The 26,324-nt window shown below is 45.9% G+C and overlaps 2 protein-coding genes across 10 annotated transcripts; one reads left to right on the forward strand and one right to left on the reverse strand.

The window, feature by feature from the left end:
• galnt13 (polypeptide N-acetylgalactosaminyltransferase 13) lies at positions 1–22,589 on the reverse strand. Of its 9 annotated transcripts, XM_086123624.1 has the most exons (14): positions 22,390–22,589; positions 21,076–21,328; positions 17,886–18,054; positions 15,741–15,907; positions 15,373–15,580; positions 14,457–14,627; positions 14,170–14,287; positions 12,833–13,013; positions 11,271–11,410; positions 10,572–10,670; positions 9,499–9,633; positions 9,305–9,334; positions 5,496–5,710; positions 612–759 (listed from the first exon to the last, which is right to left on the reverse strand). In XM_086123624.1, the coding sequence occupies exons 1-13, from the start codon at positions 22,558–22,560 to the stop codon at positions 5,525–5,527; spliced, it is 2,028 nt and encodes a 675-aa protein (XP_085979750.1). In that variant the 5' UTR covers positions 22,561–22,589; the 3' UTR covers positions 612–759; positions 5,496–5,524. The 9 variants fall into 9 exon arrangements, with proteins under 9 accessions (XP_085979744.1, XP_085979750.1, XP_085979741.1 ...); XM_086123615.1 differs by lacking the exon at positions 22,390–22,589 and having other exon boundaries at positions 21,076–21,219; XM_086123619.1 differs by lacking the exons at positions 612–759; positions 22,390–22,589 and adding an exon at positions 9,044–9,084 and having other exon boundaries at positions 5,530–5,710; positions 21,076–21,219.
• rprma (reprimo, TP53 dependent G2 arrest mediator candidate a) lies at positions 22,560–24,586 on the forward strand. Its single transcript, XM_086123625.1, has one exon. The coding sequence runs from the start codon at positions 23,940–23,942 to the stop codon at positions 24,246–24,248; it is 309 nt and encodes a 102-aa protein (XP_085979751.1). The 5' UTR covers positions 22,560–23,939; the 3' UTR covers positions 24,249–24,586.
• Positions 24,587–26,324: the final 1,738 nt, after the last annotated feature.

Here is a 26,324-nt window from a genome sequence, read left to right on the forward strand (position 1 = left end):
TTGAACATTCAAAGTGCTTTATTTCAACATGTGAATATTCTCGCACCCCGAAAAAAAAAAGATATGAAATCCAGCTGATATGTCATGAGCAGATATTTTGTCAAATATGGACATTGGTATCCGCCGTTCAATATCGTGTGTTCCCTGGACAGTGAGCAGTTTCACTTGACTGCAAAGAGCTGATACGAATGGAGGATGAGTTACTTGAACGTCAACAAAGATTGTGTTGTTTCAACGATTGTACCCGGACATCAGTGGAATTGCAGTCTTGTACATTTACATATAGACATTTTCTTTTTTTTTTTTTGTCGTCGTCGTCGTTTGTCCAGCAGCTACGCAGTGGTTTGACTAGCGGTGTTTGTACACCCGGCGGCAGATTTAATGACCAGTTCTGCAGCTTGTTATGTCGCCATCAAGGGCAGCAGCTCTTGAACCTGAAGTGAGCTGGAAAAGGAAAGTCCTCCAGAGTTCAAGATGACCGGTGCTACGGGGCGGGTTTCTCGAGAAATGATGATGATGATGATGGAGGCGATTAGCAAAGCGGCGTAAAGGCTGGAGCCGCATGATGAAGGCGTGGACCGTCGGCACTTGGTGTGAGACGGCCGAGCGGCGGAGTAATCAGAGACTCAGGGTCATGTTGCGGAGCAACCACTGCTGCGAGCGGCTTCCGTTGCAGTCCCTCAGAGTGGGGACCATCTTGTCCTCCTCCAAGGGCATGTCCAAACACTGGTTGCTGTTCACATGCAGCAGGGTGAGTCTCTGGAGAGAGAAGGAAACGGCCCTGTTATCGAGGCGTACATTTTTTTTTTTTTCCGCTTGTCCTGTGCGAGGCTCACGGGAAAGCTGGGGCCAATCCCAAGACAAACTAGAGTACACAGTGGACCCCCAAAAACCGCTCGATACACACAGTGGCAATGCAAACTGTCAGTCGCGGGAGGTTTGGCGATATGTCACTTGAGCTGTTGTTCCAGATTCCACCGTTTCGATGCCATGTCGACCATCGTGAGGCAGTGCACACCCGGGTGCTTATTTATCCGCATTATAATCCACTAATACCTCCATCCATCCATCCATTTTCTGATTCGCTTCTCCTCAAAAGGGCCGCGGGGGATGCTGGAGACTCACCAGCCGTCTTGGGGCAGTAGGCCGGGGACACCCTGAACCGGTTGCCAGCCAATCGCAGGGCACACAGAAACGTGCGACCCTCCGCACCCACACTCACACTTGGGAACAATTTAGAGTGTTCCATTAACGTCCCATGCATTTTGTTTTGGAATGTGGGAGGAAACCGGAGTACCCGAAGAAAACCCACGCAGACACGGGGAGAACATAAAAACTCCACACAGGATGGCCGGAGGCGGGATCGAACCCTGCACTGTGAGGCCAACGTTGCTAACCAGTCGACTCCTCCTCCACTAATACCTGAATTCACAAATGTAGTTCCTTCACTCCACGATGCTACGGAAGCAATATTTTAACTTAGCTCGTCATGCCTACATCCCTAAAATGCGTCCTTGCCGTGTCCGCTTACAGCGAACGTGCCTCGTTGTCCGCCATCGGGTGCGCGTGCCATGAAAAGAAGCAAGAGCAAAGGGAAGAAAAAAGGCAAATCCATCATGACAGTCACTTTACAGGGACTTTAAAAAAAACAAAACAAATTCAAATTTCTGATTGAAGGTCCTTACTCTATCAAATGTAATTGTGAAAAAAAAATACACTTAAACTCTCATGACTTCACAAGATGATGTTTCCAAATAGGCCTACTTCTTCTCTCCTTATCCAGCCTCTCTTTTTTTCCTGCCGTCATTTCTCTCACATGCACCAGAGGAGGCAGAGAAGGGAAGAAGCACTTTTAAAATGTCCAGATGAGGAAAAACAGAGCTGAGGCGATGAGTTCAGCTTAAGCACAGCGTGAGAATGTTCCTCACGTCGTCTCGAGCTCCGGGGCCCACAAGCGAGCTGAGCGGAGCGTTTAAGTGAGTTCTCTACCCAAGTAATTTACAATTTCAGTCCCCACCGGAGTAGCTTCACTTGACAGAATAGAATCGCAAGCAGTGTCTCTGCTCAGGAAAACAATTTGACCACATGCGATTTGCGCGTCGCTGTAGTTTGGGCATTTTTTTGCAAACTGGCGTTTTGGCTCTTCATTCAAGCAACATTGTGCTTTTGATATCTTCATTAAAGTGAGATTGTGCTTGAACCGTCGGGGCATAATGTGCGCACGGAGACACTTAAGCTATGTTTGCACTTGGGTCATAAAGCACAAGAGCTGAACCTTCTCTGCCGGGATAAAAAGAAGTGCGCACACATCACCAAGTTGGCAGGACCGAGCTTTTTACACCGCATCTTTTGTTCAAACAGAGGAAGAAAGAGAGCAGGTGTTGTTCAACATCACACCCCTTTCAAATGACCCTTTCCCCCCTCCCTCAGAAACTAGTAAAGGGAAAAGCACTCAGTCCAACGCACATCCTTTCTAAGGTTGAAAAAAAAAAAAAAGTCTTTGTTTGTCTAACCATATTGTGGCAAGCAGCACTTTTAATAATACATTTTATTTATAAGCGCCTTTCAAGAAACCCAGGGACACTTTACAAAAACAATAAAGCACAATACTTTTCTGCAATCGGCGCTCTGACGTCGATCTACAAAGCAGCAGATGCCACTAATTTCTTTTATTTTTTTTCCAAATCCATTGCCATTGTTTTTGTTGGATCTTTTGGGAGGCTGGAACACATTAATGGCCGGTCCATTCATACCAATGGGGAAAGATGATTTGAGATGCAAGTGGTCATAAATGGAATGGATTGGTTGCATTTCCAATTGTTTGGATGGGAAAACCTCGGTGTGAGTCCGGGTTCATGGAACTAATTAAATCGCACACGCGCAGAATTATTATTTTAACAGCAGCTACTGTTTGCCACAAAAAGTCTGCACGTCTGAGTGCTATGATGGTGACAGTGCTTCCAGTATGTAATTTTAATTTTTTTTTAAAGGCCTTTATGGAGACTTTTCTGCAATAATGAGAGCAGTATCCTAGAGATGGAGATGGCAGAGGAATATTGCAGGAGAGGGAGAAAAGACTTTCCAGGTTAAAAAAATATATATATATATATATATATATATGTGTGTGCAGGTCCTGTCCTTTGCTCATAATTATTTCATGTCCCCCTCTCGGGGAAGAGAAAACTCTCATCTCAGGCTCCCGGGCGAACCAAGCCGTGTCTTTGGAGCAGGCGGCCGAATGTGTGCGCAGCTGAGACCGGCTAATTAAATGAGGACAGGTTGCGACCATGAGCCCCATGGTTCCCTGAGGAACATTATCCTCGGTGGCCCGGCAGCTCACAGGAGCCGCTGAAAAGGCTTTCCTGCCTAACGCGCTCTCGCGTTCGACTCGAAAGGAGGAGGAGCCGCTCTGGGAAAAACTACCACTTCCTTTGTCTCTCTCCGCTGTGCCGAGCAAAAGGCTCATCGGTTGTAATGGTGCGAGCGCTCAGGGCTCTCCCTCTCGTCGTGCTGACTGTGGTACAACAACGAAGAGTGAAAAGCAATTCAGGCCATCAAACAGCAGGTCACTTCACGACTGACTCCGAAACACACGAGCAGCCATGGGAGATCTTTACCCAATTTACCCAGCCTGGACAACAAAAACGCAGCCGGTGAAAATGCTCTTTCCATCTTTTTTTTTTTTTTTCCGTTTCCTTTTAACAGCGCAACAAAACACCATTCAGACTCGAACACAGCAGGGGGTAAACGGAGCCGGAGAGACACCTGGCCGCAAAGACAAAAACAGACAAACGCTGCATGTAAATGAGCAGGCAGAATGCCGCTGATAATTGGGATTCGTCGGTTTTATAACACGTGCACGGCGTACAGTGTGCACAGCTGCCAACGAGCCCGAGAGGCCTGAAGGGCCAGCGCCACAAAAGACGCGCTTCAAAATGAAGGATCACTTCAAAAGAACTTGCAAACAATGGTCAGCCCCTTTCAATCAACCTCGCACACAAACAATAATGAGCTAAAAATAAACACGCCCTCCACCGTCGCGGGCGTCGCTCACCTCGCTCGGCGTCCGAGCGGATTTTCAACATTCAATATTTATGATGGGAAAACAAATGTCAAACGGCATCTAATTTGGCGCGGAGGCCAACAAAAGCTTTTCGCGGATAGCGTCGTACACGCTGAACCATCTCAATGGGACATCTGTCGTCGCTTGATGTGCCCCTGTCTTGTTTACGTGCCTTCTCCTTGAAAGGTCATCGGCAAAAGGCGCCTTAATGCTTCCGAAAAGCATCCATTCGGATTACTACCGAAAGTTCAACCTCACCAAAATAGGCTGCGCGTTGATCTGTTCCCACCACAAACGCCAACGTGAGCACAGATCGCAGTTTGGCGAGTGAAATTGAAACTCTCCAAATACGAGCCCAAAACTCAAAATCCAGAATCTGAGCAAAAAGGTGAGAACGACTTTTTTTATTTATTTATTTATTTTTACGAACCCACAAACCAAATGAGTGATGGTAACAGCTGTGATGGACCGATTTCTTGGACGTAATATTTCTTAGCGTAGCTCCATCTAGTGGTTGCATAATGCACCCTCAGCCACTATAGTAGCTTCTATTCCAGGGGTGTCAAACTCATTTCACATTGCGGGCCACATACGGCCTCAGTAGATGTCAAGTGTGGAGGCCCGTTAAAAGTAGACCATACTATGCCATCTAGGAATAACCAAAATATCATGTCTTTCCTTTGTTGTGGTATAAAGAAGCATTGGCGCATTGATACAGTCTGCTGGGTTGGGTCTGTCTCAGTGACAGATTGAGACTGCTGTCGTCTTCTTCCCTGATCAAAACAATGTTGCCTTCTACTCTGATCAAAACAGTGTGCCCCCTAGTGGATAATCCACGAATGGCATCTTCTTAAAAATATTCATTACCTGTCTTTTATGCAATTTATTTCACTTTTAAATTATCCTGCGGGCCTGATTGAACCTCTGTGGGGGCCGGTACTGGCCCGCGGGCCGTATGTTTGACACCCATATTCTATTCTATGCGCCTTATAATGCCGTGCGCCCTAAATATATGAAAACGGTTTTTAAAAAGGCCATTCATTGAAGATGCGCCTTATCGTGCGGAAAATAGGGTAAGTGCCATGAATTCAATTTTTTTTTTTTTTAAATAAAATACATGACTTGGGTGGATTTAAAGACGGTATTTCTGTGTTGCGGATTTGACTTCTTGCGAGGGTGGTCTGGAATGTAACCTCCGCGCTGGAGAGGCGATTAAAAAAAAGCAACCATTTTATTAATTGTAGTCGCTATAGTTGCTGCCTGTCTCATCTTCTGTTCCATACCAGAATTTTTGGTACAATGGGACATGATACACAAGCTCAAAAAAAAAAGAAGCATTTCCCTCTGAGAAACTATGCTACAGGTATCTCTCCTGCTTCTACTCTACCACTCTACTCTACCTGCTTAGCGCTACAAATACTGTACCGCTCACCTCGAGAGCCGTCCAGAGCAGGCCGAAGCTTAAAGAAAATAATCAGTGGGATTGAAGTAAAGGCGCCTTGCGACCTCCACCCGTGTGAAGTTGTGCAGCATCCAGGCCTGAAGGGGACTGTTGTTACAGTACTCCACCGTGGGGCCCAAGGTGCCGTCCTCGAGGCGGCTGATGGTCAGACACGACTGGGTGATAATGTGGAGAAAGGTGTGCTTCTGCGGCGAGCAAAAGGGAAGGCAAGTCACAGCGTTATTGTCAGGCAAGCTTCACGCTAAATGATGAGATTTGTTTTTTTCCCTTTTGCCGTTCATTTAACCCCATCGTTTTTAAACCACAGACGTTATCAGAATCGGTAACAAGATTTTAGTGTCAGTTTTGGCGCTAACAAATAACAAAGAGGCCTCATGAATAAAGCATTCGCACCCAACCGTCTTTTCGATACTGAATGCAAAAAATAAAATATAAAATGCAAATCACTTTGAGACCCTCCGTAATGGACCACAAATTTTGAATGCATTTTTCGTCTTTTAATCGTAGTTTTCTCGCTCAAAGAACACGAATGTCACAGCCGTTGCGAGTTAACGTGTTAGTTATGCAAATCTGCACTCGACGGGGGTTAATTGGAAGGACTGGCGTGTCATTGAAATGCTATTTGGAAATGATTGTATGCACTGAGCTGTTGGATGTAAGCCTGCTTTGCAAGTCGCAGACCTCGAGGGATGAGGTTATGCCTTCATATACACCAGCAGCTCTTGGGAAATCCCTCCCTTGATTTTTTTTTTCTTTGGGTGGGGGGGGGCACGAAGCAGTTTCATGGTATTCAGATCGTCTGGGTCATCAACTCCACCTGTCTGCTTGTAGAGCAATATGTTTGTCCGTTTGTCTTCCGAGGCCTTGAAATAAGGTCCACCAATTCAAGGTGATATTGAATTGGGGGTGGAATATTGCAATACATCAATATTTTTAGCCACCTCTAATGCCCGTGCGTTTCCACGTCTTGGGAGAAAAAAATAAAACAGTCTCGCTCAAATATTCTCAATAAAATAACGACTTTTGACCACAACAAAATGATTTTGTTAGGTTATTATGACTTCACAATGGCACCGCGAGAGTGGCTGCCTTTACAGCAGCTCCTATACTTTTTGTTCTTCTGGTGTTGGAAGCGAAAGAAAAAGTCATGATTATGGAGAAATGTATCCCAATATTAAGTTGTGCCCCACTGGAACATGAACACGGGGCGACAATGCGGAGATACCTCATTTCAGCGAGGCCTCCCCTTTGATTCGCGGGCCTCCGTCAAAAGGAGCCTGGTCCAGTTGACACTAAAAAGTGGGTCACCTTTAAATTTTTCTCAATGCCCCCCGTATACACGCCCACTCCGAGTTTATCAATTGCCAAGAGCTCAACCGCTCTGGGTCTTGGACACGGCCGAAAGCGCATCTGCTGGAACAGGCACTTGGTGGACCGAGTTTATTCAGGCGGGAACGCGGAAACATCATGATATTCCATATTTGGAAAGCGTCTGCCGATGGTTGAGTGACAGCGGGAGGGTGAAGCGCTTCGGGGCATTCTCACAACAGGTGCTGCTCATCCTCCTTTCTGGTGGGAAAGGCTACCTTTCAACCCACTTTCACAGTCCGGGAGACAGATACACCCCCAATGGCGGCAAACTTCGCTGGGGATTCCTTTTCTCGTAGTTTGACAAAAAATAAAAATCTGTTAAAAGTCTAAAAAATATAAGCGTGTCTCTGGGGATCCAAAGGCCAACCTCCCCGAACCAAGTCGAATGTCAAGCTTTTCTTCAGAGGTGTGATCCTATTGATTCGATATTCTTAAGGGAACCCACACGGCTGAGAAATCAATGGGCTCATGTTAAGTTCACCCCGTGAGGGAAATTCGAAACAAGAACAATCTTCTTCTGTCCCCACAGTCCGTTTGGGAGTCAAACCAAAGAACAAGTTTTTTTTTTTTTTTAATCCATGTTTCTCTTGGAACCTCAGATAGGCCTTAAAAACCGACTAGTGGCAAAATCTTAGACTGTGTGAAACGGATTGCTGACCCATCGCGTGTTGAAACATTCAAAAGGCGCAATCGAGTGTCTCCACTCTGTATTCAAGAAACAACCGTTGGTAGTTTTTTTTTCCCCCAGTGGTCAATCAAAGAAATGCTGTCAAATCCCGACATACTCTTGGCATTTCGTGTCTTCTCCAAAATAAAAGTGCCCTACTAAATTCGTCCTTTCTTATGGAAACGGTTACCCCTTCCCTACTGCACAACAAATACGCCGCGTTCCCACCGGGAATCAGGCCTCTAAAAATAGCCGAACAAACTCCACATCAATACTCCGAGGAGCATTTAATGCCATCTTCGACACAATGTCTGGTTTGATCAAGTGCCCGTGGGAGCCATGCGCCTCCGCGCCTGTGGTGTGCAAAATATCAACGTTCTACTGGGATTTGCACCATCCGCCTCCTTTTAGGGTTGACATTCGACCATAGAAAATGTGACTGATAAATTCAAAGTAATTTGAAGTAACTGAATTGTGGCCCAAGGTGAAAACAATTCATGAATAGGAAGGAAGGAAATTCAGGGGAGCAAATGCTTAGCGTAGCCCCCACAGGACCGCAGCCACTCCCGGACGCACGTTGGCTAAAAATAACAACGGGCGGTGAAACGCTGCGGCTGTATTCAAAAAAGAGCAGTTGTTTTTTTGTTTTTTTTTAAAGCACGACACAAGTAGCAATATACAGCACCGCGCACACGACATCGTGGCTTAGCTCTTGAAAGTACATTTGTGAGTAAATTTGAGACGGGATCAGCATTTCTTCAGTCTTTATCCTTTTTTGTGGCATTTCTGTTTGTCATTTCCGTGAGACTTTTCCGATGGAGGTTGGCCGACGGTGCGCTTCCAGAACATTCTGAGTTTTGTTCCCTTGTCTGTTTTGTATTCAAGGCGCACACCGACCTTGATGAGCGGACTCGTTTATGATCTTTGCTGAGGTCATACGTCTGTCTCCAAGTCAACAACAAATAAATGGATTACAATATGATTTAATGTGGAGGAAGGCGGAGGAGGAGACACAGACAAGTGGCGGTGCTTCTACATTTTGTCCTTAACCCTTTCAATGCGCCCTGTAACCCGATCGCATGAGAAGCTTTCCATTGTAGTGACCGCTGTCCATGAAAGGGTCAAACAATGATTCATCCAAATCAAAGTAAGGACTTCTGCAAAAACATTAAGTTAACTTAATAGCATTTGTCTTTTTTTTTTTTCAATTTTATTGAGTAAAATATATATACAGTAGTATAGTTTCACTGTGATGTTGGGGGAATGTATTTAACGATATCTTGGTCTGTACTTTACTGCAGGCGTCGATATAGTAACCCGCCGTCCTCCAATTTACGGGGCCTTAAAGTGACCAATAAAACAACTCCATAAAGTTACAGAAACATTATAAAAAGATTTTTTTTAACATTTTACAGCATGTAAAATTTCTTCATTTGAAATGGAATTCATTCTGAAATGGCACCATACCGCTTGTACTTACACTTCTGACGCGACACGCCATGAAGATGATAGGGACATATGCTAAAAAAAAAAAATGGACGTGTCACTGTGACGATGCCGCCGGATGATAAGCGCTTCTGTTCATTGGAAAAGGTTCACAGGCTTGCACTGACCACTGATCTAATCTAACAACCACCAAGACTCCACACCGTGTTCCATGACAAATATGTCACTATGGACGATTCACAAACTAGCGGTAAAGGGGGAGGGGGGGAGGTGTCATTCAAGTGATGGATCCTACCTGAAAATCATATTCCCATTTGCCATTATACTGGGTGAAAGAAGAGAACACACAAGAGGAGAAAACAGCTGCTCCAATGAAACGTGTGCTTAAAAAAAACTATTTGACATTCAGCACCACCTAGTGGTCGCATCCCCAAGCCAAGCATGATTTCATGTAACCTCCAGTCATACAGGAAATATCCGATTTCTTACCTCGGCATCATACTGAAACATTTGATTGCCCTTCATGTGGTGACACTTGAGCATGACGACAGGCCCGTTGAGGCGGGACACGTCCAAGCACAGGTCGTCCGTCCGGATTTCTTTGTCCGCCGTGTATGAGAACACCTGAAATCAAGTCCACAAAAAAGAAAAGTAGCAGTAGTGTCACTTTCATTTCTTTTTTTTTTCTTTTGGTATAAGATAAGATAAGATAAGATAAGATAAGATATCCTTTATTAGTCCCACACTGGGGAAATTTACAGCCTCCAGCAGCAAGAATGTAATAATAATAATAATAATAATAGATTTTATTTATAAGCGCCTTTCAAGACACCCAAGGACACTTTACAATAACAAATAACACAAAACAATACGGGTTGAGCAGCGGCAGCCAAAACGCGCCAGCGTTCACTCAACCCGAAAGTCAGAAAGAAACAAGGGAGGGAGAGGGGGAGAAAGTTTACTATATATTCGTAGTTAAACCGGGATCCATTGTGGGGGGGGGGGGGGGGGGGGGGTTACACAAAGAAGAGTTCTGGACCTATTGAAGCTTAGGCAGCCGTCGGCAAGTGCTCTCATGAGCCTTGCTTTTTTTGTTGTTTTTGTGTTTGTTTTGTCACTTTGTGTTGTTGTTGCATCATGTAGAGCAGATGTAGGCAGAAAGAAGAAGAAAAAACAAACAAACAAACAGTATGTGTGTGTGAAGTTCCTTCAGTCATCAGATCTCACCGAGGGCCTTTCTGTGTGGAATTTGCATTTGTTATTGAATTTTGGTTTTTTGGAAACGATTATCCTACTGACAAATCGAGCGATCAGATAACATTTTATTTTGCATTCTGAAATGGCAGTGCGTGTATTATTACTGCCCACCATCCTCACGTTCCAAACATGTGTGACTTTGAGTGTGTGAGAGAATCAGGTTGGCTGCTAACTTGCAAATCGTCAGCTGCCACCATCACGCACGAATGTTTATGACGTGGGGGGGGGGGGGGGGGGGGGGTTGTGACTGTTCACTAAAGCCATTGAAAGCGCACCGGCAGCTGCGGCTGTCCTCGCCCACTCACCTGGTTGCCGCCCATGCCGTGGCAGTTGAAGAAGCCAACTTTCTCGTTCTCCTTTCTTCCCATGTTGTCTACGCACTGGTTGGTCTCAACATTCCTGATCTGTCCTCGTCAAAACACAGTCACAAAGCCTTAAGCGCACATTTCTGACCACCCGGAAAACTTCTGGCTTCCTTCACTGATGGAAACAAAGCATCGCCTGATTCTAATTCAGAGATGCTAACCTCACATTGTGTGCCATCAAGGCCATATAAAGCCATCAGAATTTAAAACAGTTAAGGAACATGTGGAAACAAGCTTATGTTGACGCAGTTCGCGGCGGCACTCAATTTCCCGAAAGCGGCGTTCAACGTCAAACACCGGGACGTGCCATAAGTGAACCCAAAGAAACGGCTAGCATGTCACCAGACCCGTGGCAGAACGTGACAGCTTGCAAAGACCGTTGAATGCCGGGGAATACATGGGCCTCATGTCCCACATGAACTGCAACTCCAAGTTTTGGAAGCACCTTATGGTGTGCCGTGAGTTCCGACTGCCATGGCTAATTTTTGGTGGCAGTTAAAATCTGTGTGGGCCAAATCACGGCCCGTCTGATTTCCAATTCTTTCCTCCTGGGTTGTCTTTCAAAACATCGCGTTTATGATGATGGCACAAAACCTCCCCGCTACAAAGCAAAGCAAAATGAATAAATAAATCTCATACTTCTCCAAGCGAGTAATATCTTCTCGGGATCTGGGAATCCGGGTAGATGTTCTCCAGATACCAGGAAAAGGGTCTGCACTTCAAGGCTCCGCGGAGAGATTTGCGGGAAGAGACGTCGCCGTAGTTGACGCGCATCACCCCTGCAGGCACAATTTGGACTTTGTGATTCAGTGCGAGGCGACGCGGTCCGTCGTGTTCTGCTGGCTCGCTTTCAAATTGTTCCAATTCTTAAACAATTGTACCCATGGGAAATAATATAAAGTGAGTTGACTTATTTCCGGCTCAACTTTATTACTGTCCGGGCCACGTACGACCCTTTTAAAAGAAATGGCGGCCATGATCAATTGTATACGAGCCAATAGTGTCAGCTAGTGGCGTTTAACAGGTATTGCGGGTATTAACTCACTCCCGTTTCCATTCGTCCTCACACTTTAGTCAGGGCAAATTACATTGCAAATCAATTTAGATGAAAGCCATGAGGGCCACTCTTTTTTTTTTTTTTTGTCCCCTGGCTTTCACAATTCTTCTCTTTTCCTCTCTCGTTCTCGATCTGCATCTGTTCCGAGCATCGCACATCACGCATGATGAAGAGCCTCTTTTGATCACAAAATCACCAGCGCGGCGCAGGGACCAAACTCACACACGGTATTCTCACATCATTCCCCCCTAGAGCCGCCACTGGAGCCGTTTCGCCATTGAGGGGGCGTGCTGGGCGGAAACATTCATCCATCACGCCAACCCCACCTCGCTGTAAGCTCGCCTGCTAAGGTGAAGTAGAAAGGGCACAATTTGTAGTTAAGGATCCGGCCGATTTAGCGATGATCCTTCAAAGGCTGGCCGGTATCTAAAACGTTTAAGCTGAGATTTCCGGCGGAGCCTAGCTTGGGGCTAATCACGTTATCGAGTGGACAGATGGATGCTCCTCTCGCAGTCTGCACAATTACATTGTTCTTGTGTGTCTGTCGGCGAATGAGCTTTTTGTGCCAGGCAATTGTTACCTGGTGCGGTTGTTAATAGCAAAGGCCTGACTTCATGTTAAGGCTGTTTTGGGATGAAGCTATCAAATATTTTTCGGATAAAAAAATAGAGTTTGCATTTTTTTTTTTTTTCGAAGCGCAGTAACATGGATTGATTGGTGGAGATATTATTTTTTGCCTGCTTGGGGGTCACCGTGCTTCCGTTCCACTTTGCATGTGAGCGTGTATGGCTTTAAAAGGCGGGGCCGGGCCTGGTGAGTGACGTGGGTGTCAGTGAATGAGAGTATAGAGTTGGATGGCTGTTTCTGTGTGTGGAGCAACTCGCTGCAAGTGGTGGCCATCAAGTTTTGAAGTCATTTGAAAGTTCGCCGGCTGCTGTGTCTGTCCTTCACCATTTGCAGGAGAATTCCAACACGTTCTCACTTGTGATGTAGGCTATATTAAATTAGCTAACAATATGCTTTTGTTGTACACCAGTGCAAACTACAGCACCCCCCCCCCCAAAAATCAGGGTTTTATTGACGTATTATTTAAATAAATCCCTTTCTGACAGGGTGAATGGAAGCAGAGTTTTATGGTCGGCACCTGGTGATATGATATAGAAGAAATCTTTGAAATCATCCATCCAGACTTCTGCCAGCCGCCTGTTGTTCTTGTTGATGACTTGGCCCGTTCCTCCGGGGAAACTGTAAGGAGTAGCCTTCCGGAAAACATGGCCGACGTGGGAACACGTGACAATCTCCAAGGAACCGCCACACTGCCAGATCTGAACAGACATACCGGACAAGTGGCAAAAAAAAAAACATTGTCATGTAAAATCTTCCTTTTGTCTCAACAAAACCAGTTTAGGTAAATGGCCTCCCCACTCTGAGTTTTGGTTCTGTAAAAGGTCCGCCCCTTTTCCATGACACGGTTGTACGTTATACGTACTTGAAAAACGACCTGTTTTTACACATGCAGAAAGCAAGACACTTCTAGCGGGCACTTTTGGTTGCATCGAGTCATTCATTGGCCAGTTTACGGACAACTTTCGATCGCCGACGCTCATGTCACTCACAGGGCTAAGCCCTCCACTTTTAAAGCTCTACACGCTCAAAGTCGCAGGCACCAGAGTAGACCGTCAAACCTCCTTTTCGCATATTTCTCATTTGGATTGAATGATTCTGTGCGGCGTGGTTTTTGTCCTTTTCATGTCCGTTTGGAAATTGGCCACCAAAAGAGCTCCGCCAAGTCAGTCCCTTTTTTTGCTTGACCGCCAAAGAAGCCGCTGTAGGTCTTTTCATACATCGAATTTGAACGACTTGAATTTCGCCGCGATGATCGGCTGAATCAGCAGATAACGACCAAAGCGAGCCTATTATCGGACTGATCCTTTTTTTTTTTACACCATTGAGTGTATAAAAGGGCTCATGGTTAGATTTTTACCTTACCATCAAATATTTTTTGTCAAAGCAACTCTGCTTTCCTACTGACTGGCCACGACAAGAGTCAACTGTCACCGTGGAGATGGAGAGGTGTGCGAGAAGCTAATCTCTGCCATTTGGAGCGAAAACTCCATCTCCTCATGATTGAGACGCTCATTAAACACACCCAAGATGTTGCTGATTATCATCAGCCCGGCGCTAGTGGTGCAACTCCCATAAATTCAAAGACGGGTTCTGCCAAGTTGTTGGTTTTTTTTTTTTCCCCTCCCCACTTAACAGAATCAATTGGAAACGCGGCACGGCAACGAAAAAGCGAGACAAACAGCGTTTTTATGTAGTCTGCTTAAAAGCCAGAATATGGGCTTTCATTGACATTCGGTGTCAGCAAGTTAAACAAACGGCCTCGGCTGTAGCAGGAAAAGAAAATAAAACTCCCACAAAGAATTGAAAAAGAGGAATGTCGGGTAAAAAAAAAAAAAAAAAAGCTTTGTCACTCACCCTGAAAGACATCTCCAGGTTCTCTCCGCCCCAGATGTCCATCCCTGGATCGTAGCTTCCTATTTCTTCAAAGTATGTTTTGTCGATGGAGAAGAGCCCTCCCGCCATGGTGGGCGTCCTGAAGCAAAATCCAACATGCAATCTATTTTCTATGTGCACGGAAATTTCACAGGCCACTACAAAAATGTTGAACGAATGGAAAGAAAGCCTCGCGGAACGGATGAGTTCCGCTCGGTTAAGAGCGCAACAACAATAACGTCAGATGCGAAGCCCGCCATTTTGCATACCTGACGGGAAGCGTTCTGTCGCCCTTGCGTCGATCCATCTCCCGCTGGGGAACCGGGTACCAGCGGAAATTCAGCTTCCAGTTGAACCCGCCGTAGGTCATGTCCGAGCCCGCCATGTATTCAAAGGTCTCGTCGCTGATGACGTCGATGATGGGGCACACCACGGCTGTCCTGGTTTACAACAACAACGACGACCGAATCATAAGCGAGCGTGTGGTGGTTCCTCCCACAGCCCCCGAAATTTGGTCTTCAGTTCATTCATGTCTGGGGGTGGGGGGGTTGGGCTATCGGGAAATCATACGTAGTACAATGTCGATGGAGGATCGACATTCTGACCCCGATTGTTGATTTGTCAGATACTGTCGGAAACGACTTTTATCTGAATGGACCACGAGCTTAGCTTTGACTTTCTGCCATAGGTGAGAAATTTGCTCAGTGCGAGTTAGACCTGAAGATGGAAAACTACTCGTATCATACAAGGTGTGTCAAGCTTGGGTATCCTGGTACAGGCTCCATCCGCGAATGGTCACCAATGCCGTGACAATGTAATCGATTATTTTCGAAAAGGCTTGGCGTGTTCGAGGTCACTGGCATCCTGGACTCTGGAAAGAGGTGCCTCAACTAATGATGTGGCACAAGCAAATCGTTGTCAGGCTATCTTTCGATTAATATTACTTGTGCGGAATTTTCAGGAAGTCTAAAGAGACTTCTTGGAGCGCGAACCAAAAGGCTCGACCGCAATGACTTGTGTCGGTGTCCATCCAGATGCTGAGGTAGCATTTCTTCTCAACTAGTAACTGAAGGGAATTTTTTTTTTCCAAACTAGGAACTGAAAAGTCAGTGCATTGATCATAAAGGTCAATGTTGTATCATTTGAATCAATCTTCGATGATGCAAAAGTCAACATGAGCCCCACCTGTCCTCTTTGATGCGGGCCAGCAAGGGTTCCAGCCATCCCACGGTACACTCACAGTGGGCATCCAGGAAGGTGATGACCTGCCCTTTGGTGGCAGCTGCCCCTCTCAACCTGGCTCGGATGAGACCCGAACGCTCCTCCATCCTCAGGATCTTCACTGGCACTTCAAGGCTCCGAACGTAGTCCTCCAACTTTTTCCCTAAGAAGTCTGCAACGCCAACAAGAGGGAGCGCTTGAAACCAAAAACTCCTCCTTCGCTTTGGACTACTCTGGTCAACTTATTTAGATTGTAGGTTTGCAAGACCTCAACAAAAATGTTCTTCCGTCGTTAGTAAACAAAAAAAAAAGGTTTTGTGTCATTGACAAACCTCGCTCACTGAAGTCATCCACCAGCACAATTTCCACAACTAAGTGTCTGGGAGAGCGATTGATGACGCTGCGGACCGTCCGCAGCAACGTGCTCCATGCCTCGTTGTGGAATACGATGACGATGCTGGTGTTGGGCAGGTGGTCCGGGTACACTTTGGTCTTGCAGCTGGTGGGTCATCCCATCAAAAGATTTGAACGTTGATACTATGAAACAGTAATTGTCACTATGTCCGCTCTGTCAGTTGCGCTTTAACTTGGAAGGTACGCCCAGTTGATGTTAAGTTCCGTTTTAAGAATAAAAGAACGGATTCTTTTTCAACCAATCATTTGTTGCAGTCACTCGGTCTAACTTGCAGACCGGAATAAATCCGATGTATGAACAGAACGGTGTTCATCTTGCGTCACTCGACGTTGCTAAACCGATGTCACGGAAAGAACGTGGAAAAAGCAAAACCAGCCGTTGACGTCGGCACCGGCGCACGTCCTCGCCTCGTTGCGATGGATATCCATCAGCGCTGACGGCTGAGGTGAACGCACAATGACGCCGAACGGGACGACCGTGCGGAATACATTATGGGTCTGGACAGGCAGGGGGGGGGACCCGGGAGTGGGAGTGGTGGAAGCATCGGAGGGTGAAAGAAGTCAGTCGAGCAGCCGGCATTGCTGCTTTCGTGCCGTCTATTCGGAGTGACAGGAATGAGTGACACAACTAGGCCAGGAGGTTGCCCTCCAGCAGCGAAACCGTGATTGCCATTCAGACTCAGCGATTCAGAAAATCCCGTCGCTGTGTTTGGCACACGGCTGCCGAAGGAATGACAAGCTCTTGCAATATTTATACCGAGGGAAGGAGAGCTGTCTTTTACACTTTGATGATATTTGAAACGGTGACGTGTCAGCGATTCAAGTTCTCGCGCACAGAATGGGCGGATTGTTCAAAATGGAAGTGCTGAGGTGATTCGGATGATTTAAACGCGCAATAAACCCACATCTGACCTGAATAAGGGAGGGGACCAATTGCTCTTCCCAGATATTCAGATATTCTGCAAACTAGCATAGCATCCAGCAAAACAAAGGACACGATGCGGACATAAGCCACCCGATTCCGCGGACGGCCTCCTTCCGGACATTTTGAACCAACTGTCAATCAATCCATCATTTTATAAGAACAAGAGAGCAATTTTTTTTTTTAACTCATTCACTCCCAAAGACGTTTTTAGACGTCTTTTCCGACTTGGTCCAGAATTGGCTGGTACTGAATGAGTTAAAAGAGATGTACTATCTATCAAAAGGATAAGGGCTCTCCCTTACAGATTCGGGCAGTGGGTTCGATCGAACGCCAGGGGTTCGGTGAATCGGTCTCAGGGGTTCGACGGAGCCTCTGCCATGGAGGGAAAGACACACGCGACTCAAGATGTCAATTAGTTTTGACACACGCCCGCTTGGCCATTGCTGGCTGCAGATGATCACATGACATTGCTTGTCCAATCGGTGCTGCGGGAAATTGAGTTCGCTTTGTAGTCACCGTGTGACTGTCGTGATAGTACATCATACAAAAAAAAAAAAAAGACCATGCCATGTCATTTTATTTACTTTTTTCTGTTTTTAATAAATGTGTTTTTTTTAATATCTTGAATTTGTAAAAAAAAATCATATTTTTAGTTTTCACTAATGAAGGGTTCGGTGAACGTGCATATGAACTTGGTTGGGTTCGGTACCTCTAACAAGGTTAAGAACCACTGGATTAGGGCGAGGAGCTGCATCATCCAGGATGGACTCTCTTTTTTTTTTTTTTTGGTAGGCAGAACCTTGAGGAGCTAACTGAGATGACCCGGTCATTCCTTTAAGATGCTCCCCGATGAGCCATTGCGGTCACGTCCATCTCGGAGGAGAGCGTCGGGCAGACGTACGGCTTCGCGCAGCTGACCTGGTAAGGCCTCAGCGACCACCCTTGTGAAAACTCAAATCGGTCAAGCACGACGGAAACCCGGGGTTCCTTCAGTTGATGTGCCCCGCGACGCGATTGAGCCAAAGTACATCGATAGACGGACAATGGAACGTGATCTGATTTACTTAAGACGCGCTCTAGCACCATACTTCCTCTACCTGTTATTCATGGATGACAAGGCAATAAATATGCCACGCACCCATCCAACCGCACATCCGGCAAGCTCCTGTTGAGTGCAATCATATCGCTGGCCATCAGGTTGAACTGGTTGATCTTAAAGAGCTCCTTCATCTTCTCGTGCTCCTCCTTGGGGATGTTCACAGACTTGCCCATCTCGCCGGGGCCCTCGTGGCTACGGGAGATGGCGGCTGAAACGCAAACGGGCATATGAACAAGCTGACGCGCCTGCGCCAGCGAACGAGACCCAAAACAAATGCTCAGGGGAGGAAGGCTTTGGGAGGCGATCTGTGCGTGGTAAAGATAACGATGGGACTTTTTTTGTTTGTTTTTTTGTCAGTACTGGTAACACTTGCAGTGGCTCCAGTATGATTTATTCCCAACTGTATATCCTCGCCGTTGGGTGTTCACTTTTTTTTTTTTTTTCACCAATCGATGCCATCGGTCTGTGCCCACATCATCTGACACTTTTCACGCATTATGAACCAATTGAATCCCCTCCATCTGGAATAGCCGGCATTATGTTGCTTCAAGATTTGAAGTCTGGATGTTTGTCATGCTTTGGTGTATAAAAGGCAGCACCAGCCACAAAGTTAAATTCGGATTAATTTCAGCTCATTGAGACGGCCTATCCAGGTTGACTTTTTTTTTGCCACTGCAGTTTGTTTTTGGCAAGTAGGGGAGAGCTTTTTAGTCTGGTCCGGGGTGTCGGCGCAGACTTTGCGGAAGGCTAGCGCTGTATGATACAGTTTCAATCAATGGCGAGATCATAAATTAGCGATAGTTGAGTTGATTAAATGAGCAATTAGCGGGCAATGTTATATGTTAGCAATATAAGGTGTCATACCAAGTTGAGAAATGAGGCGTTTTGTAACTCAGGCAAGATAGCGGTTTCCTTTTTTTTAAAAATTTCCTGAAATGGAAGATGCGAGGATTTCCAGTAGACAGCAGTGATGCGGAAAATAGGATGGCATTCATGAACAACTGGGTTAAGAACGAAAGCTCGACTCCTCGCGAAATAAGAAAATTGTTTGTTGCAGTCTGAAAAGGCGCAGTAAGCTGCTTCCCCGTCGCTAAACAAACAACCATCCGCGCTCACACTCACACCTTTGGAGTGTTCGATCAACCTGCCATGCATGTTTTCAGAACGTGGGTGGAAACCGGAGTACCCGGAGGAAACCCACACAGGCCCGGGATCGAACCCGCATCCTCTGTCCTGTGAGGTCGACGTGCTAACCACTGACGCCACCGATCCGCCCTCATTTTGTTTGTATTCAGACATTTGCACCAATTTCGAACAGGACACCGCGTGAAAGGAAAAAGGATCCCGACGGCCCCTCGCAGGCCGCTTTGTTGCCCACAGTTCCCCCCGCGGCCAAATCGCTGCGAAGCATTAGACGAGCACCATTAGCCCAATGTAAATAACTCCCGTGGATTTATGACGACACTCCGGCTCTCTCTAATAATCTCTTGGAGCAGAGGCGATGTTTGCGATGAAAGGGGGGCACGCAGCTCACATTAGCCTCATGGCCGCGGGGTTAAGAGGATTCTCTTCAACCCCCTGCAAATGGGAATGCGCGGGTGTCAGACGATTGTTAACCTCAAGTGATTTCCTTGATGAACATCACCGCATCCCTACAAATCTCAATTTGAAGGATGCAATTTGAGAGCCGACAGTCCGCTGGCAAACATTTGTGGGCTTGTCTGCCGAACGCGCTGGAATCGCGCGCCGCTCAACAGGCAACTGACTATCAATGAAGCACAACGGCTAGGACCTGGATCAATGGATCCTACTTCGTCTGGCATCGTTCTTTTGCTTACACATAAGTACATATTTGAGGCGACAACATGCTGTATACGGGATCTGCTTGAGACTGTGGCGGACACGACGAGGCGCTCAAAAGTAGCCACACCGGCGCATGCTTGACTGTGATGTTAGTATTTCTGGGGGGGGGACAAAAAACTTGCACTTCCACCTTCTCTCACTGACAACGAGGCACTCTGAAGGGGCCATATTGTTATAGTATATCCATTTATCCAATTTTCTGATCCGCTTCATCCTCACAAGGGTCGCGGGGCGTGCCGGAGCCTATCGCAGCCGTCTCCGGGCAGTAGGCGTCGTCTACGTTAGGACCGCAACCGGCGCGAGACGATAAATGATACTTCGGTACGCGCAGTCGACTTTCCAGGCAAAACAAGTTGATGTTCGAAGACATTTGGATCGTAATTAGTGTCACTTGCCGGCAGCTCTGCCTCGGTCTGACCTTAAAAGCAGCTTAGAAATCAGCTTAGCGGAGGGCATGTGAGGGAAATGAAATGCTTAAGAGGACCAAAACACAAAGAAAGAGGGCGGCCTTGAAAGGAGGAGCGGGTGGTGCGGTGAAAGACTGGTTGGCGCGTCGGAAGACTGGTTGGCGCGTCGGCCTCACCCAGACGCGCATGGTTCGATTCCGGCTCCGGCCTTCCTTTGCATGTTGTCCCCCTGTGCCCGCGTGGCTTTTCTCCGGGTACTCCGGTTTCCTCCCACATTAAAAAAAAAAAAAAAAATGCATGGCGGGCTGATTGAATGCTCGAAATTGTCCCGAGGTGTGAGTGTGAGCGTGGATGGTTGTTCCTCGCAATGTGCCCTGCGATTGGCCGGCAACCGGTTCAGGGTGTCCCCCGCCTACTGCCCGAAGACAGCTGGGATAAGCTCCAGTATGCCCACGACCCTCCTGAGGATAAGCGAATTATAAAATGGATGGACGTATGAATATTTGAGTAGTTGTTGAGAGTAGCTGGGTGTACAAGGACTTGACTTGGACCTTGCTGCAGACAAAGTATGGAATTAGCCACTGGGTTTAGCATATGTAGCAGTTTGCTATCTGAGACATGCCGAGATGCCTCTCAGCAGCGATTTGGGACTCATCTGGTATCGTCCTTATAGAGTCGTGTTTTATATTCCATCATTTTAAAACATTTGCAACCCACAATACCATTTCCCATCACGTCCTGTTCTTAAAGTGGCGCTCGACACAAAAATTGGGGGGTTTTTTTGGCCATCAAATATTTTGTGTGGCCTCTGAACTCTCTTTGCAAGCGTCACCGCTCCACCTGTTGTCTAGGTTCGCTCATGTGACGATCGCAATGTGAGCCCCGTGAACACTTCAACCCCCCCCCCCTCCCACTCCCCCCACCCTCACACCAAGCCTGTTTTGAAAGTGTGGACTCACCGCGGAGGGCGGGAAGCAGCGAGCGGTCCTTCCTGTCGTCACATTTGTTACATTCGCTGAAATAGAGCAACAAGAAGACGTCCACCAGCACCCAGACCAAAGATGTGGTCAAGACCACCTTGCAGTAGGCAAAGCGGCGCATCAAATCGTCTGCTCGAGAGAGCTCAGTGTGCTGACGTCGCGTTGGGGAGATCCGAAGATGGCAGGAGGACTTTGGAAGGAGACCGGACAGGTTTGAGAAGGCGGCATAATGCTACGGGAAAGACACAAAACCAGTCAGAAAGTTTGACCGTTTGGAAATTTAGACTTTTCCCAATATTTTAAAAATTATTCTCTCAAGGGATTTTTTTTTTAAGCAATGTGACAAATTTTATGACGGCAAGTTCCAACTTCATGTATTTTGTCCCATTTTGTGACTTTGATTTGGATTTTCGGTGACTTGTGTCGTGCATCCATTGGTGTTCCGCTTCAACTTCTCAAAGAACAAAAAATTCAAACTCCCTTCCCTTTTTCAAATGTTGCCTTGAACTTGATTAGTGAAAGTTCTTTGCCTGTGGCCACTTGTCTTAAAAAGGGGGAAGGCATTGAGATGTTTCTCATGCATTACCGCGGGGTGAGGACGCAAGCACATTCATCTTCCTCAACTTTGAGTATCCAACGACCAGACAATGCATTCATCATATGGGCACTAATATTTGGAAAAAAAAAAAAAAAAGCAAAGTCTACCAGCCCTTCCGGGAAAGAGGAGGGAGGGGATTAAGGAGCAGAACCCATTAAGTCCATTAAGCAAACAGAGGGAAGCGTCTTTGATACTCAGCCAATACACACACACACATGTATACACATATATATATATATATATATATATATACTATATATATATATATACATACATTGTGTGTGTGTGTGTATATATATATATATATATACATTGTGTACATTTGAAGATTAAAACATTTCATCTTGTGCATGGCATAGTCACTGCGCATTACATTTTTTTTCTGTCATTCAAATACTGTAATGGCAGACTACCATCACATGATCTGTGCAGACATGGTGTAACGTGAAGGAATTTCCTCTGGAGAAAGAGTGTGCATGCGTCACCACGACATAGTACACACACACACACACACACACACACACACAGATTTATACGCACAATTACCTCGTAAGGAGAGGTCAGTGCTTGCTTGGACTGGCAATGAATGAATTCTCCCGTGGCGTGTCAAAAGCACACGGAGTTGATCTCGGTCTCATGGTAAACAAACCGGCGTGATGTCGTCGCCTGTAAGGTGCTGACCACCATCGCGGTACCTGTTCGGACTCCTTAGCGCGATGTCGTAGCTGCAAATTCGTTCTCTCCTTCAAAAACGTAGCTGGTTCGTGGTGTATGCCAAACCGGTCAAGACATGCGCCCCGGCTGCGACTGGAAGTCTCAGCGCACAGAGAACAGGAGAGATTCGTTGCAATGGAACAGCTCCGCATCGACCCGCTAATGTCTCTGTGTCTCGTCTGTGATTGGCCGAGAGAGACGTCAATCTTAGCAATCCTCTCGGGGAGGCGGGGCTTGGATCTGAGCCTCCATTTTAAAATTTCATTTCATTTCATTTCTATCCAAAACAAAAATGGCAAATAGGAATAAAGACCAGTAATTGTCGTTATACAACAGGTTATCAATACCCTTAATATTTAATCATTGTAAATGTCTCTCTCTCTCTCTCTTTATATATACTGTGTGTGTGTGTGTGTGTGTGTGTGTGTGTGTGTGTGTGTGTGTGTGTGTGTGTGTGTGTGTGTGTGTGTGTATATATATATTAAAAAAAATAATAATAATTAAAAAAATAAAATGAATACACTGTCCGCCAAACGCGTGCTTCCTCAATTATGTTCGGGTTGTAACGCTGAACGTTGTTTCTATTTAGTGGGAAGAATCGTTTTGCCTCTTGCCTCTGCAAGGGTGTGTGTGTGATGGGGGGGGGGGAATAGATACTGTTATGGGCACTCATATTTTGAAGAATTTATTTAATTTGAGTTGAAAACATACATTCGATTCATAAATCATCCAGAGACTAGTTTTCAAACATCCACTAGATGTCACCAAAACATGTGCTAATTTTACACAGAACTGGGCTGGAGCTGCTTTAAGGTAGCGCAGTGAATGTATGTTTTTCTTTTTTATCCTTGATGCTGCGCTTCTTTTCACATTTGATGTAAACTGAGAAAACTCAAACGACACCCCGATTTGTGACTACCAAGTCTACTGCAAAATCCAGATGTGGATGTTTCATCTGGATGCATAATTTAGTTCTTAATGCAAAAAACAAACTTGATCGCTACTTTCAGCAATTCTTGAGCAATTGGAACAAAATGGCCTGGCGTTTTCTTTCTTTTGGTATTTTCGTCGAAAATAAATCAAATCCTAATCACACTTTAAAAAATGTGTGATGTCTTTTTTCCGCCTACTTTAAACACTGTCCTGCGCAGAGAGGAAAGCCGCTTGCAAAGGGCAAGATGTGAGTTCATGCAGCAGTCTGGCCTCATGGGGGCGCTCTTGTTGTGTTTTCCCTGCCTGTATGTGTGCTTGAAAGGCAGTCTGTGTGTACAGAACGTCCCTCTCTCTCTCTCTCTCTCTGGTGATCCATTGTGCTTCCGAACTTCGAGGGAGACCACACGAGATGCAAAGCCGGAGCAGAGTATTGAAGTCCAGCAGAAGACCTCTGTGTCAACTTCTCCAAGTCCCTTCCTCCTCATCCTCATTGCTCGGGATCAACCCTCAGCACATCCCAACCACTTTCAACTTGGAAAGTTGAACTGATTTGAAGGAAAAGGAGGAGAAGAGAACGGAGGGAAAAAAAAAAGTGGCCATGAACGCCACCGGCTTCAACCACACGGAGGGCAGCTTGTTCAACAGGACAGAGGGCATGCTGTGCTGCAACCTGTCGTCTGTGGTGACCGACGAAGGCTTGGCGGCCGCCTCCCCGGACGAGAGGAGCCTGTTCGTCATGCGGGTGGTTCAGATCGCCGTCATGTGCGTGCTGTCCCTCACCGTGGTCTTCGGCATCTTCTTCCTGGGCTGCAACCTGCTCATCAAGTCCGAGGGCATGATCAACTTCTTGGTGACCGACAGGAGGCCGTCCAAAGAGGCCGAGGCCGTCATTGTTGGAGCCTACTGAACCAAAAACCCTGGACCGGGACCGGGAGTTGGGGTCCTCTGTCCGTGCACAATGAGATTAACCCAGGAAGAAAAACTGGACACTCCTGTGGGTCCTTTTTCTAAGAGGCCTGTTTGTTTATACAATATTCACTGTTGTAATGTCCCGATAGAAACCGTCCTTGTTATCTATCATTTGATATGTTGATGGCAAAGGAGCATCATGTAAATACGTACTGTATGTGTTTTTTTTTTTTTTTTACATACAGTTAGCACAAGTATGTGTGCGTGTGTGAATGTGCAATGCATCTGCTTATTTGGAATAAATTCACTCTGCAATTAAAGACTCCCCTCCCGGTTGTACAAGCTCTGTTTTTGTCCATTAAATAACTGCTCATTAATTTTTTTTTTCAATATAATAGGGCTATGTCTCCTGAAAAGCCGTTTTCATTTGGATCGCTCTCAGTATATGAAGAGGCACAATGTACAGGAGCTCATTTCACCTTTGAGCCAAACAGTCGTTCGTTTTTGGAATATCTGAAGAATCCAAAATAGGTGAAGTTATTCACATCACTGTTCAATGAAAAAAGCATGTATCTCTATCTCTACAGCCGTTGTTTAACAATAATAATAATAAGGTGGAAAACACAACATTGGCTTTGATATACGTACATTAAACCAGGGGTCCCCAACCCCCAGGCCGATACCGGTCCACGGGTCATTTGGTGGCGGGCCGCACAGAAAAAATAAATAACTTACATTCCTTCCGTTTCATTCATTTCGGAATCTGAAAGATGTTTTACTTTGAAAAACTACCGGCTTCTTTGTTATATCCGTGTACGCCCCCTGAGACGGATAAAAAGGGATGGATTTTTCTGCTTTATTCATATTCCACAAACGCAGTATTAATCAGGCTTGATAGTTTCGAGTCGTGGGTGAGCATTGAACGCTTGATTGTGAAGAAAATGTCTTACTTGACCTGGCCTGTAAAGGTTTTGAAAACCACAGCTATGGATGCTAACTGACGGCTCATCAAAGGTGTTTTCTAATCCGTGTCGTCATTAAGATAAAAGACCATTATTAAGGTAACGTTGTTTGCTCATTTTCACGACATAATGTGCTCTTTTGATGTTGAAATGGACCAAGAGCTGACGTTAGCTAGCAGCCTAGCCATTATGTTTTGCTTAAGTACTCAAAGACAACTCAAACAAGCATTTTATACCTACCTGTGAGGAAAGGCAAAAGCGGTTGTCATGGCAAACACAGTGACGTTATTGTCCTCCTCATGAGCAACATGATGTCTATATATTGCCGCCATAATAACACTTTGGGCTTGACTAAGATTAGACTCAAGTGAGGACCAATCCTTGTCATCATCTTAAGTGGGCAAAATGCAAAGAACTGTGTTTGTGCGTTTGCGTGTTCCGTTTGGCTGGAATTGTTCGTGATGCACGTCGCCTCCGCTGTGGTTCAGCTCCCCTGGGCAAAAGCAGCAGATTCCAAGATGGATTTGACGGCACGGCCTGTCAGCTGCAGGGCAATATGTTGCAGTGTGATGGCGCCCATATTTCGTGTGTCACGCTAACACTGAATCAACTTTGTTCACATTGTCGTCTCAGATTTTTTCTCTCTGTGCCTCTTTTTTCTCCTCTCTGCGTCTCTTCTCTTTATGGCAATTGAATAGATTAAGGATGGGTGAGTGAAAATTATCCGTCATTGTGTGAATCAAAATTTTATGTATCATGCTAGTGGAATCGGTATTTGGTATCGGTGAGTACTCCAGAGTGAATACTTGTACTGTTATTGGTCTGGAAAAAAGTGCCATCGAACATCCCTCGCACAGATCAGCGATTCTCAAAGTGTGGTACGGGTACCACCGGTGGTACACGGACTCCCTCTGGTGGTACATGAAAGAATCACAAAAGTAAATGTTAAAACTGTGTTTAACTCTTCACTTCTTCCTTTTTCATATGATTACAATAAAACTTCTTGTATTTATTGCAACTTTTTATTCTCGTCAACATTGAAACTTTTCAACTTTATCTTCCAAAAACAGCAATTTGAGTCTCATCATTCATACGTTTTTGGGGGCTAACAA

This window comes from Hippocampus guttulatus, chromosome 11 (genome assembly GCF_054856545.1).
Source record: "Hippocampus guttulatus isolate MCC_2025c chromosome 11, RoL_Hgut_1.0, whole genome shotgun sequence".
Classification (NCBI taxonomy): Eukaryota; Metazoa; Chordata; class Actinopteri; order Syngnathiformes; family Syngnathidae; genus Hippocampus; species Hippocampus guttulatus.